Consider the following 14,736-nt stretch of genomic DNA (forward strand, 5'->3'; position numbering starts at 1 on the left):
TTATATATATAACGGTGTTATTCAATTAGTGATTTAAAGTTAATTATTAATGTTTTGTAATCTATCAAAATTTTATGATATTTCAAGTTGGCGGATTTTATATGCAGTATGCATTGAATTTTGAATTCGATTATTTATTCATAAGATTCCATAAAAAATGATTTGAAATCCATCTAAAATGTAAAGAATTCTAAAATCTTTGAAAACTAAATAACACTAGATTATAAAAAACTAAATTTAGATCATTCATTGAATGAATAACACTAGATTTTAAAATACAATTTATAATCATCATTCAAATAACATTGATTATGTTTAGATTTAAACTCTATTAAAATACATGGTTAAATAACCTCACCTAAAAGGAAAATGGAAAATTCATTTTTGTTAGATTACATGTTTTAAATATAAAAATGCTTAACATATTTATATGAATACATTACCTTTTTGATAATAAGGTAATTTGGAAATAACTATTAACAAAAAAAAAAGTTTAAATAATCTGAAAGTTTTGGGGATGGCGGTTTATCAAACACTATTTAAAGAATACCAGTTTGCAAAAAACACCAAAAACCCTAATCAGAGTTTCATCTTCTTCGTTCTTCACAGTTTGTAGGTACGTTATCGCGCTTCTCTGTGCTCTTTAAAATTTTGACGATACGTTTTGTTTCTTCTTCTGATCTGCTTTCAATTCACAGAGAGAAAGAGCACGAACCATGTTGGATATAAATCTATTTAGAGAAGAGAAGGGGAACGATCCAGAGATCATCCGTGAATCCCAACGCCGGAGATTCGCCGACGTTGATCTCGTCGACGAGGTCATCAATCTCGACAAAGAATGGCGTCAGCGTAAGTATAACTCAGAGGATCGTTTTTCTCTCCTTGAGGTTGCTTGCTAACCACGTTTCTGGCGTGTTTTAGGTCAATTTGAAGTAGACGGTTTACGAACGGAATTCAACAAGCTGAACAAGCAAGTAGCCAAGCTCAAGATTGTTAGTTGTTATATGATTCTGATAAGTTACACTAATCTTTGTTCTTGATCCGAATGATTTTTAATGAGGCTTTGTTTCTTTTGGGTGCAGTCTGGTGCTGATGCGAGTGAGGTGATTCAGCAAGCGGAGAAGAACAAACAAGACGCTGCTGATAAGGAAAAGGAAGTTGGTGATGCTTATGCTAAGCTCAAAGAAAAGTTGGTGAAAGTTGGAAACCTCGTCCCTGACTCAGTTCCAGTTAGTAACGATGAGGTTTGTTCCTTCAATGTTTTAGATCTTTTGAGTAGTTTTGGCTATTTTAGGATATTTACTTTTAATTTATTTTTGATAATTTATTTAGATATTTTTTATATATTTGATCTAAAAATAATTAATATATTCAAATATATAATCATGATTTCCGAAATATTGTGTTTGGGTTCTTCGGGCATTAAGATTTTGGATCCGTAAGGATATATGACTAGTTTTAGTTCGGATTTGGTACTACTTTTATGGATCGTATTAGGTTTGGTTTCTTGGACATGAGTATTTTGCATAGTCCTACATGGATCTAAGCGTGTGGTGGTGTTTTCTTATTCTGCAGGCAGATAATCCTGTGGTAAAAGTTTGGGGTGAGAAGCCGGTTTTTGCACCTGGTCAGAAGGTGATGAACCATGTGGATCTCGTTGAGAAGACCTTCATTGCAGATAATAGGAGAGGTTAGCAGTGGTAGCATTGGTTTGGTCACCTTATGTGTTGGGTTTTTGATAAAGATTGTGTGTTTGGAACTCAGGTGCTGAAATTGCTGGAGGAAGAGGGTACTTCCTGAGAGGACATGGTGTGCTACTTAACCAAGCTCTTATCAACTTTGGGCTGCAATTTTTGAGGAAGAGAAAGTTCACACCATTTCAACCTCCTTTTCTCATGAGGAAGGATGTCATGGCCAAGTCCGCACAGTTGTCAGAGTTTGATGAACAACTTTACAAGGTCTTTGGAACATTACCAAAATTAAAAAAAAAACATTTTATTATGTTGTTATAGTCTTGTATTGAGCTTTGCATTCTGAGTTTAGAGGTCTTTGTTTTAATCAGGTAAGTGGTAAAGGAAAAGACAAAGACGTCACAGGTGAAGGAGATGGCAAATACCTGATTGCAACTGCTGAGCAACCTCTTTGTGCATACCATATGGATGAATGGATCCCTCTCAAAGAGGTTCCCATAAGGTAAACATTGTAAATATATAACCGCATCTTTTTCTTTTATGTATTATAAAAATATCTATTGACATATATATCATACGTTTTATTTGGGGTCCTAGATATGCTGGTTACTCGACCTGCTTCAGGACAGAAGCTGGTTCCCATGGAAGAGACCAGCTTGGCCTTTTCCGTGTTCATCAGTTTGAGAAAATTGAACAGTTTTGCATCACCAGTCCTGACGAGAACAACTCGTGGAAAATGCTCGAGGATATGATGAAGAACTCTGAAGAGTTTTACAAAGAGGTAATTATTTCGATATTTTAAAAGTTAAAAGCATGTTTCAGTGTTTTTTTTTTTCTGAGTTTGCTAATTGTATGATGATGATTACTACTCTTTGCAGCTAAAACTCCCATACCGAGTGGTGGAGATTGTCTCTGGAGCATTGAACGATGCAGCTGCGAAAAAATATGATTTGGAAGGTTGGTTTCCTGCGTCTGGTACTTACAGAGAGCTTGTGTCGTGTTCCAACTGTACAGACTACCAAGCTAGAAGGCTTGAGATTAGATACGGTCAAAAAAAGGTAAAACCTCTCTCAGCTCTTTACCTTTCATCAGCAAAGATATTTGACCTTGTGTAACTTCTTATATGAGGGTTTAATGCAGAGCAATGAGGAGACGAAGTATGTGCATATGCTGAATTCGACTCTTACCGCTACTGAGAGGACCATTTGCTGCATTCTCGAGAACTACCAGCGGGAAAATGGTGTGGAGGTCCCTGAGGTTTTGCAGCAGTTTATGGAAGTAGAGTTGTTGCCCTTCAGGCAGTAGTTGCCGACATCAAGGGCAAAAAGTCCAAAGCTTAGTTGACAGTATATATATTATGTGGTTTATTTAATCCTGTGGATTTTTTTTGGGTTTATTTGATCCTTTTATCTATAATCTAATCATAGGACACGCTTCTTACTTTTATTACAACTGAAAACACACAAACATATAACTACACAATAACTAACAATATGAAGCTTTTGTAACATTATTCCTCAAAAAATCAATTGTTTCTTGAAATGAGAAAAGACTACAACACTTTCATGTTCGAAAGTTCTTCAGTAACATACTGCCAAACCAGAGTGGCCTTGGGACACTTGCGGAAGGGGCAAGGGCAATCTTTATGAGCTTTTCAACCTACCTTTTGTGACGAACAGAGTTTTTCTTATGGCTAGAATGAGAAACCATGTGGTTGCTGTGATTTTCTCCTTGATCATCAGTAGCAACGCAGAGCTCAGAACTGTCTTTAGGATCTGAGCCTGCAAGCCTTTGAAGAACCCTAAGACCCCTTCTTTTTCCCATATAGCATAGATGACCCCTGGAATCGTTTTCTTGATTCTTTCTCGGCGCTTCTTCGCTTCACTATCCTTTGTGTCATCTGCTGCTTGAATCATCACCTTGCACCTAACCATGAATGTATATAGAGATCAATATCCACCAAAAGAGTCTGGATCAAGAGTAATCCATACCTGATTAGTGGATAAGTGATGACGGTGGCAGCAGATTTAGAGATGGCACCCAACAAGAAGGCCATAAAGGAAGAGATGACTACAGGGGAAGAGTCTTTCTTGGCTTTTGCCTTTCTTTTCTCAACGAGGTTCTGTTTCAGCTGATCAAACACTGTATACTACAAAATAAAACCTCATCTCTCAGCTAAAACACTTAACCAAAATTAAAAAAAACTGTAAAATATAGAAGTGGAAGATGGTTAACCTGAATAGCAGGATTAGGGGTGAGTAAAAGAGTAATCCCCATGCCATCATAAGCATCTCCCCAAGTACCTTCGGTTAACGTCTTCCAAAACCCTTTTGCATTCCCAAACTCGCTTGTTTGCATCCTCGACGAAGCTGTATCAAGAGGCTATGAGGAGGGTTAGCATAGAGAACGTAGAGAAGACAAGTCCCTGCTAAAAAAAAACGTACTTGGGTCAATATATTGGTAAAAGCAGCAGAAGCAGCAGCGATGAGGAGGTTAGCCGTTGTGCCAATCGACTTAGAACCAATCCTCTCACTATGCAACCTCTTGAAGTAGCTGTAGCTATAAAAGTAGATGAACGAAGAAACAAAGGACTGCACGTTCTTAGTCCCTAGGCCTTGGTACAACGAGAGAACGTTCCCTGAAGAAATGGCTTCCCAAAAGACATCTGATATGCGTCTGTAAAAAAAGGTTACAACAAATAAACTCTTAACAACAACCACATATGGATCCATTAACACTACCTTAAAACACTCTCTCCTGAACACAGCTTATTAAAAGTTGTAAAAGCTACAAGTGCATGACTTTTTGAGATATATAGCTTCTCAAACACCATAGTTTTGACCAAAAGTGATTCGAGTATAATTGGAAAGTAAAAAAAAAAAAGATACTGCTTTAAACTCACTTTGAGCTCAGTGAAAAGTTTTAAAGGCATGAGAGTCTTAACAACAACCACATATGGATCCATTAATACTACCTAAAAAACACTCTCTCCTCAACACAGCTGCTAAGAGTTGTAAAAAGGATACAGCTTTAAACTCATTAGCTTGAGGCTTGAGCGCAGTGAAAAGTTTTAAAGGCATGAGAGTCAAAAAGAATCGAACTTTATGGGATAACTACACTATATAAACTAACCCAGATCGATATAGATAAACATGCAATTGCAAATTTTTGAGATGATCATTGGCGGTTAACCTGTATTTGTGGTTACCGGGGACACTGATCTCGGCTTGGTACTTGGATTTGCAGGTATCGAGAGGGTATAAGATGGTTGTGCTCAGAAGGGATCCTATAGCTCCGGAGGTGGCCTCCGAGATTGATTCCAGATCAACGCCCATCTTCTCACACCGCAAAGAGACTGACGAGAGAGGATAAGCGTTGAAGAGATGATGGAGAGATGAGGAAGAAGGTATGGGTTGGTTATGAGATGATTTTAAAATGAGAAAAATCTAACGATAAAAAGTGGCGCCACGTGTTTTTTTAATGTTTTAAACTGGGCTTCTTGAGCCCATTACTCGTCCACAAAAACATTTTCTCAAATTGAGCTTTAGCTTAGCTCTGTAATTAACTGAATAGTTTGAAAAATATAAATACAACTCATTTTATTTTTGAATAAATAATACTACTGTTTTTTGTGTTGCTTCTATTTTGTGATTCCTATAACGATGATGTACCAAAAGTACATTCACTCCTCTACATAATCATATGAACTAATTCTTTTTTTTTCTTTCACAATCTTATTTGTTATTTTTCTGTTTCAGAGCTAACAAATATTTCACTATGCATAAATATTTTTCATAATTTTAAGATAATTTTTTAAAATTTATCTATTTTAGTTCTAGTTAATGTATATAAAGTTTCATAGTTATATAAAAACGAAAAAATAATATTTGTGAAAACTCTTAAATGACACTTAATTGAAAACATAGATATTTTAACCATAGGAATTCCCCTAGTAAATTGTAAGCCTCTTCTCAAAAAAAAAAGGGACAATTGTCAATAATAGCACCTTTTGAAGTTTATGTCTCAAAAATAGCACTAGAAGGAGAAAATCACAAAAATGACATTCATTAAAGGGTAAAATATCTTTAATATCTTTGGTTTAAAATTAAATAAACAAACAAAAATAAATAAAAATAAATAAAATAAAAATAAATTTTTTTATATAGTTTTAGATTATATGTTTTCAGATTCGAAATTTTTATAACTTTTTTTGAATTTTTTTTTTGAATTTTTTTTTTCAAATTTTCTTTTTATAATTTAAAAATACTTTTTGAAACTGTTTTTAAAATTTTTATTTTTTATTTTAATATTTATTTTTTATAAAATTTTAAACTATAATTCCAAAACCCCACCCCTTAACTCTAAACCTTAAGGTTTAGATTAATTAACCCAATGAATATAAATGTATATTTATCTTTTTAATGAAATCTATTTTTGTGATTTTGAATCTTAAGTGCTACTTTATGAACAAAAACTTGGTTTGGTGCTATTCTTATTTTTTTCTCGAAAAAAAAAGTAAATTGTAAAACGAACACTTTCATTAAAGAATACTTAATTACTGAAATAAATTATTAAAAATGTACTTTTGAGTCTCAAAATAAAACTTACTTTTGAAAAATATATTTAAAAAAAAAAGAACTTTTGCGTGATGATAAAGGATATTAAAAGGTGTATTTACGGAAACGCCACTATAATAGAAGCGAAGAAGCAGCCTTTAAGCGTTTTATCTCCTCCTCCTCCTTCGTTGCAATCGTCGTAACTCTAGGGTTTATCTTCCAAGGGGTTTTCAAACCTCGAGCGTCTCTCTCCCTCTCTCAATCTCATCCTCCAGTTTAAGGTCAGCGCTTGCTTCTCGTTTCTCTATCTAATCTTTCTTTCCTCTATCATGCATGCTTGCTGAAAACTCGCCTTCTTCAACGATCTTTCTCTTTCTTGTTGCTCGATTCCTTAAACCCAGTTGCAAAGTTTCAGTCTTTTTCGTCTCGAACACGCAAAGATCCTTCCTTTTTCGAGAGTCAGTAAGAATTAGGTTCATTCGTGTATTGTGGGATTGAATTCAATTTTTGGATTTTTGATTGCAGTTTCCAGATGGCGGCGGCGTCACCTAATAACCCTGTTCGGATCGTTGTGATTGGTGACAAGGGCACTGGAAAGTCCAGCTTGATTGTCGCTGCAGCTACTGATTCTTTCCCTCCCAATGTCCCTCCTGTTTTGCCTGATACCAAGCTTCCTTTTCAGTTCTTCCCTGACGGTATCCCCGTCACCATCGTTGACACTTCCTCAAGGTATTCTTCTCTCTTTATATTTGCTTCTGTAGATAGGATAAAGAATGTGGCTTTGGGTGATGTGAGAGGAAAGTTACCTTATGACTTGAAAGAATACTATTAGTATTGTTGTTCTATAAGTATATTTTGATATTTTCTTTATCTTGGTTTCAGGCCGGAAGATAAGGGCATGGTTGCTGAGGAGTTGAAGCTCGCAGATGCAGTGGTTTTGACATATGACTGTGACCGACCTGAGACTCTCGAACGTTTGAGTACATACTGGCTTCCAGAGCTTCGTCTGTTAGAGGTTTGATTTTCATCTTTGTTTTCAATTTAGTCATGTCAATCTTTCTGTTGTAGCAGGTGTATTAAAGATTTGTTATGACCTTATTAAGATTGGCTTGTGACCTTTTTTTAAACAGGTGAAAGTTCCTATAATAGTAGCAGGCTGTAAGCTTGACCTCAGAGACGACAACAGCCCGGTCGTCCTAGAAGAAGTGATGGCACCTATAATGCACCAGTTTCGGGAGATTGAGACTTGTATCGAGTGTTCTGCCCTGAAGCAACTCCAGGTTATCATGACTTCTATTATTCCTCTTCGAGATTTTATTATATGTCTTAGCTCAAACATGAAAAAAAAAAACGTTTCCTGTAGGCACAAGAAGTTTTCTATTATGCGCAAAAAACTGTCATTCACCCAACAGCACCTCTGTTTGATCAAGAAACTCAGACATTGAAGCCACGGTGTGTTAGGGCCCTGAAGCGCATCTTTATACTCTGTGACCATGATAAAGATGGTGCGCTAAGCGAGGCTGAGTTAAATGCATTTCAGGTTTTATTTCCTCTTCAGACTTTTTCTTTAATGAAGTTACAATTCTCTTATCCCAGTGACGCACCTAATAGTTTTCTCCAATAGGTCAAGTGTTTCCATGCGCCACTGCAGCCTTCTGAAGTCGATGGTGTTAAGAGGGTTGTGCAAGAAAAGTTGCCAGAAGGTGTGAATGAAGTAGGACTGACATTGACTGGCTTCCTGTTTCTACATGCACTTTTCATTGAGAAAGGGAGGCTTGAGACAACATGGACTGTGCTTAGGAAGTTCGGGTATAACAATGATATAAGACTCGCTGATGAACTGCTTCCACCTTCATTATTCAAGAGAGCACCTGATCAGGTAAATTGCATAAACTGAATCCACTGTAGCTTCACTACTGCTCACAAGTTACTTTGCTCGGTTTCAGTTAATACATTTCTGGGTTACAGTTAACTTACCCCTCGGCATTCTGCAGCTAATGGTTGTGTTCTTTGTTTTTGTAGAGTGTTGAGTTGACAGATGTAGCAATCGAATTCCTGACAGGAAAGTATATGTTGTTTGATGCGGATGGGGTAAGTCTCCTTCTTTGTTTTAACTAATGGCTTAGGTTGCAGTTTTTATAGTTGTCATAATGAATTTCTCTTTGCAGGATAATAATCTGAGACCCCAAGAGATCGAGGATCTATTTTCAACTGCTCCTGAAAGGTACATTCTCCACCTCCAGAAAGCAAAGTTCGTGTAATTTAGATTATCAGATCTGAATTACATTAAAACGCCAAATTATGAATTGCAGTCCCTGGAAGGAAGCTCCATATGAGGATGCTGCAGAGAAAACTGCCCTTGGAGGACTCTCCTCTGACTCTTTCCTGTCACTGGTAATCAAAAACTTAAGGATCATTTTGTATACATGCACAATTGCAAATACATATTCTTCTTCGTTTCGTTTTTGTTGATTGACAAACTAAAATTTCATGCAATTTATTCCTTGCAGTGGTCACTGATGACACTGTTAGAACCTGCTCGGAGTGTGGAAAATTTGATTTACATTGGATTCCAGGGTGATCCATCTTCTGCCATCCGTTTTACTAGGAAAAGGCTTTTAGATCGCAAAAAGAAACAGTGTGAAAGAAAAGTTGTCCAGTGCTTTGTTTTTGGACCCAATAGCGCTGGAAAATCTGCATTACTGAATTGCTTTCTTGGAAGGTTTGTCATATTAGCTCGTTCCAAAAGAGTATAACCCTTTCCATGTATTTATGCGTGGAGACGTTCGCATGTTCTCCATGTGGTTTACATTTATGTTTCTTCATGATCTAGGCCATATGCTGATAACACGGAATCAACGACTGACGAGCGTTATGCAGTAAATGTGGTTGATGAAACTAAGGTGAGTGGGAATACTTTTGCAATTTGTCTCATTTTTGTGTGTATTGTCCTCGCAAACAGTGATAGCTTTGACAGTTTTGTGGCATCTTTTGAGGATATTTTTCTCTATGTTTATTTATGTAATTTGCTCATTAATCTGATAATTACAAATCTCGATTGGTGTAGAGTGCAAAGAAAACTCTTGTGATGAGGGAAATTCCAGAAGATGGAGCTCAGGGGATATTTTCATCGAAGGAGTCGTTGGCTGCATGTGACATAGCCGTCTTCGTTTATGACAGGTAGTTTTTGTGTAACAAATGCGCTCATTGGGTGTAAATGTCTGACGTACCTTGAGGAGGTTTTGTGTTTGCTGTTTGATGGTTTTTTTTTTCTTTCATGCAGTTCTGATGAGTCGTCTTGGAAGAGAGCGAGTGAGTTGCTTGTAGAAGTTGCAAATCACGGCGAGGCCACTGGATATGAGGTTCCCTGCCTTATGGTTTCAGCTAAAGACGATATTGTATCATCCCAAATTTCCATACAAGAATCCACCAGGGTAAGGGTTCTTATTGATTGATCTCTGAGTCAATGCAAATAGCTCGGATCACTTTTAAAGCACCTTACATATATATAAAATCCTTCTGCAGGTGACACAAGAAATGGGAATAGAGCCTCCTGTATCCATCAGCTCGAAGTTGGGGGATTTCAACAATCTATTCGGCAAAATCGTTACTGCAGCGCAACATCCTCATCTGAGTATACCAGAGACCGAAGCAGGAAAGAGCCGCAAACATTACAACAGGCTAATCAACCGATCTCTTTTGTCTGTTTCAAGTACGTTTTTTTCCATCGAGTCTTCAGTCTTTGACACAAATTTTCTCACAAGGAAACAAACTCATGTTTGGTGAAATTTTCTTTTTCAATTTGTATAACAGTTGGAGCTGCTGCTGTGGTCGTTGGGCTGGCTGCATACCGCGTGTATGCCGCAAGAAAGAGCGCTTCTGCCTGAGAAGATTGAGAATGAAGAACTCAGTGTTTCAAGAAGATAGCTAATCTCTTGTTCTGAGTTTGTTTAACATTCCCAAGTTTTAACAACCAGAGAGTACTGTTTTTTTAGAAGATTAATGGAACTGGGTTTTGAAGTAATAGTTGATCTGTAGGAACACAAACATCTAGGGAACAAAAAAGAGAGAGAACATATATAGTCACAACAATAGAGATTGTGTTTGAGTTTCTTCAATAACAAAAGTTTTTTCATCTCCTTCATGTGGGATCTTGTCTTTATTTGCTCTGTTCTCCATATTAACTATTACCACCAGTTTCATTCTCCACACCCTTTTCCGCTATTTTCTGTGGAGAAACGACATTCAGACTGATCCGAGAACGATCTCTGGCAGAGAATCTGCTTCTGTTCTCATTTGTTTCAGTCTGTTCTGCTTCTCTTTGTTCCTTCCCACTCCGGTTTGGAGGCTTTTTGCGAGTATTAGGGGGTTGGTTTAAGACAGTTCTCTCTTGGCATTGGTCTCATGAAATGCAGGATGTCGTATATCGTTTCTCCAAAAGTAAGGAGGAAAAAAATGATCAACCTTGAGAGGTCGTATAATCTTTTGTTTCTGAAATATGCACTTTGTATCAAATGTATTGAAGCCGAGATTTTAAAATTCATCACATATATATATAGCCATAGCACAAAAGGTCTCAATAGAGTTGTAGTTAACACTTCGAATGAAATCAATTAAAAAAAAATCAACCGAGATCCTATTTTAACAGACAGCCTGAATGTAATAGACCAAACACTTTCACAAAGACAGTGAACAAGAAGACCACTATTGTTCCCTCCGGACCAAATCGGTGGCAGCAGAAGAAGCTCGCCTCGGTATGAAAGATGGTCTTCTGTTCCTGAACTTAAGCGGACTCCACACCACAGCCTTCTTCTGCAATGCAACCACTGTTGGATGGGTCGGCTTCCACGCGCTGCCTCCTCCTCCTACAACAGGACTCTTGTTGAATCTGCTGCTGCTTTTCATTGCATTAGGAGTCACCAGATTGCGATCCGGAGTGAAGAGATTAGAGTATCTCGCCTTTCTCGGGTTACCACCACGGAATGACGAAATAGAAGGAGGGCGTGATGGAGTGGACATGTTCATCATGTAAGATGATGATGGTTCTGGTCTCAACGTTGCAATAGAGACTCTCCTTCTCGGCTGGAGTGTTTTGTTATTACCTGTTGCAATGGCTAGTGGAGGAGGAGCTGGTCTGAATGCCACGGAGCTTCTTCTTGGTTTCATTAGCGCATTGATGTCCACTGATGATGATCTTCTGAGGCTGTTATTGTTACCATTATTATTCTCTTTGCTTGTTGCGTGACTTGCGTCAGAGAATCTCTTGGCAGGAGGAACCTGAGAGGGTTGTTGGGGCATGAAGTTTGTAATTCTTCTGAGTGGCATTCGCATTGATCTTGTGGGAGCCAATGGTGGCTTTTTCTCTGTGATCGTCGGTAGTGCCTCTCTCGGTTGTCTAGATGTTGTTGATGATGATGCAGTGGCTAGGGCTCGTGTCTCCTGCTTGATTCTGGTTTTCCTTTCTTCTGCTAATTGAAATTCCAGATCACGAACCTGCAAGAGGATTTGGTTTTAAATGTTAGAACTTAGAAGAAGAGAACAATCGCAACACATGGGATCCGTTAGCTACCTTATCTTGAAGTCCTTTACATATGTGCTCTCTAGCAGTGAGGCGTAGCTGTAGTGACTGCACATTGTCCTGCAGCTTCTTCGTTTCTTTTTCCTCTTGTTTCAGCTTCTCAGTCTGTTGATTATTACAAAGGAAACAACAAAATAAAATCAGCTTAAGATATGTCAAAGCTTAGTTGAACAGGAGCTCCGAGGAATCGCGTTACCATTTGTTTTAGCTTGAGGAGTTCAGACACATCCGTCTGTTTCCGGGCAGGTCCACTTTCGATTCCGCGAACTCTGCTTGCGAAATTTAAGGAGCAAAGTGTCTCTCCTTGATCGGCAGAACTCGGGCTAATCTGAACAAACATCAACGTCTTGCAATCTCCACCTGTAAAGTCACAGTGAAATGGTCACAACATGAAGATCAAAAACATGTCTTATGGTTCATGTAAATAACGGAAAAAATATGACAAGTTTTACTTACCCAAAGAGTTTTGTAGCATATGAGTGAGCTTTGAGTTTCTGTCGTTGCACAAACATCCATGAGAAAAAAGTTTGTCAAGAACATAAATCAGAAAAGCTCAAATGCAAAATATCTTTGGCAGAGGGGGGGACGTAAGGGGTAAACCTGTAAGGAATGTGGCTTGTTTTTGATGCAAGTGCGGCGATAACATCACCGAGTGCTGAAAGCGACTTATTGATAAACTGAGATTCTTTCAGCCTTTCTCCTTCAGTTTCTACCTTTCCTACTCGCTCACTTCCTGCCAAGTCCACCAGCCAAAGATGGCTTCTGGTTTTCTGGCCATTGATCAGATTCTCTCCCTTCACTGTCACACGCAACAAGCTGCACAAAAGGAAAACTTTATTAGTATGAAAAAAGTTTTGTTTCACATGATTTTAGTCTCCTAAACCCTCTTTAGCTTACCAATGAGAGCGGCTGCTTTGCTCGTTTGCAGCTGTTGACCCCACAGATCTAACAGAATACCCTCTCTTGAGCAGATCCCACACTTCATCTGTGTTGAAAACTTGTGCTTCTACTAATCCAGGGACTTCTTGTGTTCCTTCTGCTGATTGCTTAACTTCCAACCTTCATTAATTCAACACATATTGTTATTTTGGCTTCTAACAAAAAGAGAAACAGTGAGGCGATATAATTCTATTTATCAAGCAACAAAATGAAGAACTTACTTTTTAGGAGGATGATTTGAGTTATCAACCAAGAGGTCCCTTATCTTCTCATTGTAAACCTCTAACATGCTAACAGATAGCTCAAACTTCATGAGACGGCTTCTACTCTCTGAAGAGCGAAACAATTCTTCTAATGTCCTGTAGTTCACTCCTCTATTCTCTGGCGTTCCCTCCATGGTAAATGTCTTTCCAGTTCCAGTTTGGCCATAGGCAAATATGCAGACATTGTAACCATCCAGCACAGAAGTAACTATAGGTTTCGTCTGTGCAAAAACAGTCTCTGCACATAAAGAAGACATTGTAAGCACCCAGTACAGTCAGATAAGAAGACTCATTGGTGTAGTACTCAAAGAGCAAAGGTTTATCCAAAACAAAGTTTTAAAACAGGTAACCCCTCAATTTACCTTGGCTATCCTCAGGCTTAAACACATGGTCAAACTTAAAATGCTTCTTCGAGGAATCGGTTGAAAGTATTTGAAGCTCATTATCATGGGAGGCATCAAACTCAACTACAGAAGCACAGCCATTTCCTACTTCCGCTTGGTTAAGAGGCCTGCATCTACAAAAGACCCTGATATTTCCCTTAAGTTCTATATTTTCATTGTATAACCGCTTCCTCTCTGACGACTCTTCCAAGTACTGCCTTTTCAGAGTTCCAAGCTCAGTATCTGCCATGGAACACGTTAACTTACATCAATTACAAATCTAAAATCAAAGCAATAAAGAAAATTAAAAGGTACTGACTCAGAAGCTGGAGAGCCTTTGACATTTCAGGTTCAACGAAGGAACAATTCTTGATTTCTTTTACTTGGTTGGATACCAACGCATGTTCCTCCTTCAAGACCTATCAAATGAAGTTGAAAAGGGTTAACAAAAAACAACAAATTTACTTTCTTTTCTACTGCAACCTCATAAGGAAGTGTTGTAATGTTGTTAAATGAAAGGAAGAACCTTGATTTTGCTACTCAAATCAACAATCTTCTGCAGAATTGGAAGCGTTGGTCCACCTTCTGGAGAAACTTCTTGGCTCCCACTTGTAACAGTATCCTCACTTTCTTCCACTGTTCCAGCCAAATCAGTCATACAAGCACACATTAGTATCCTCACTCCTCAGTAAGACATGCTATAATCTACTAAACCAAGTAAGGTCACGAATGATTCAGCAACGATCAATGAGTGATTCAACAATCAATACTAATGATTTCTTTACTAAAATTCAAAATCCACGATGAGAAAACCCTTACCAGCGTCGGGATCGTGATTGTCAGCAGAGTATCCCTTCGATTCACACGGCGAATCACCGTCGTAGCAGATTTGTGGATGTTGATCTGTGAGAAATTGCAAAAAAATAATCAGCGAATCGTTTTCGTTTCTTATCGAGAAAAAAAACGGATCGAACAGCACAGATCAATCAAGAAACGAGTATCGTACCTTCCATGGCGGATTTGCGTTACGAACCCAAAGAAACGAGATCGAGAGCAAAAGAGAGAGAGATTGAGAGAATCGAGTGAAAGAGATTGAGAGGAGAGAGAGAGAGAGAGAGAGAGAGATAGCGAGAGGAGTGTAGGTCAAAAGGGGAATTTGAATTTAGAAGAATAAGAGCCGTTAGATTTGAGGAGCTCTGTAACGTCTCTATATATTAATTCATCAAGAGGAGCGTCAGAATACGGATCCGGATACGGGTTACCGGGTCAGATACCTATACTTGTTACCCAAAAGTATCCAGATACGGATCGTAAAGCCCGTTTAAC

General features: G+C 38.1%; 4 protein-coding genes across 4 annotated transcripts; 2 read left to right on the forward strand and 2 right to left on the reverse strand.

The window, feature by feature from the left end:
- Nucleotides 1-485: 485 nt before the first annotated feature.
- Nucleotides 486-3,387, forward strand: LOC103837178 (serine--tRNA ligase, cytoplasmic). Its single transcript, XM_009113506.3, has 10 exons — nucleotides 486-616; nucleotides 699-849; nucleotides 922-992; nucleotides 1,083-1,244; nucleotides 1,576-1,690; nucleotides 1,765-1,958; nucleotides 2,063-2,193; nucleotides 2,289-2,472; nucleotides 2,570-2,749; nucleotides 2,832-3,387. The coding sequence occupies exons 2-10, from the start codon at nucleotides 717-719 to the stop codon at nucleotides 2,994-2,996; spliced, it is 1,335 nt and encodes a 444-aa protein (XP_009111754.2). The 5' UTR covers nucleotides 486-616; nucleotides 699-716; the 3' UTR covers nucleotides 2,997-3,387.
- On the reverse strand, nucleotides 3,110-5,150 carry LOC103837179 (peroxisomal adenine nucleotide carrier 2). Its single transcript, XM_009113507.3, has 5 exons — nucleotides 4,884-5,150; nucleotides 4,136-4,367; nucleotides 3,927-4,073; nucleotides 3,683-3,840; nucleotides 3,110-3,617 (listed from the first exon to the last, which is right to left on the reverse strand). Exons 1-5 carry the CDS (start codon nucleotides 5,024-5,026, stop codon nucleotides 3,335-3,337), a joined length of 963 nt encoding a protein of 320 aa, XP_009111755.1. The 5' UTR covers nucleotides 5,027-5,150; the 3' UTR covers nucleotides 3,110-3,334.
- A 1,136-nt stretch (nucleotides 5,151-6,286) lies between these two features.
- On the forward strand, nucleotides 6,287-10,391 carry LOC103837180 (mitochondrial Rho GTPase 1). Its single transcript, XM_009113508.3, has 15 exons — nucleotides 6,287-6,528; nucleotides 6,773-6,976; nucleotides 7,130-7,262; nucleotides 7,378-7,527; nucleotides 7,611-7,787; nucleotides 7,872-8,126; nucleotides 8,270-8,338; nucleotides 8,416-8,471; nucleotides 8,560-8,641; nucleotides 8,758-8,969; nucleotides 9,081-9,150; nucleotides 9,315-9,427; nucleotides 9,531-9,681; nucleotides 9,773-9,959; nucleotides 10,061-10,391. The coding sequence occupies exons 2-15, from the start codon at nucleotides 6,780-6,782 to the stop codon at nucleotides 10,132-10,134; spliced, it is 1,926 nt and encodes a 641-aa protein (XP_009111756.1). The 5' UTR covers nucleotides 6,287-6,528; nucleotides 6,773-6,779; the 3' UTR covers nucleotides 10,135-10,391.
- LOC103837176 (kinesin-like protein KIN-14S) lies at nucleotides 10,047-14,603 on the reverse strand. The gene is made up of 12 exons (XM_009113504.3): nucleotides 14,417-14,603; nucleotides 14,230-14,313; nucleotides 13,937-14,046; nucleotides 13,730-13,829; nucleotides 13,390-13,653; nucleotides 12,986-13,265; nucleotides 12,723-12,884; nucleotides 12,426-12,641; nucleotides 12,282-12,319; nucleotides 12,022-12,185; nucleotides 11,817-11,930; nucleotides 10,047-11,740 (listed from the first exon to the last, which is right to left on the reverse strand). The coding sequence occupies exons 1-12, from the start codon at nucleotides 14,421-14,423 to the stop codon at nucleotides 10,952-10,954; spliced, it is 2,328 nt and encodes a 775-aa protein (XP_009111752.1). The 5' UTR covers nucleotides 14,424-14,603; the 3' UTR covers nucleotides 10,047-10,951.
- Between the last annotated feature and the right edge of the window lie 133 nt (nucleotides 14,604-14,736).

This window comes from Brassica rapa, chromosome A09, assembly GCF_000309985.2.
Source record: "Brassica rapa cultivar Chiifu-401-42 chromosome A09, CAAS_Brap_v3.01, whole genome shotgun sequence".
Taxonomy (NCBI): domain Eukaryota; kingdom Viridiplantae; phylum Streptophyta; class Magnoliopsida; order Brassicales; family Brassicaceae; genus Brassica; species Brassica rapa.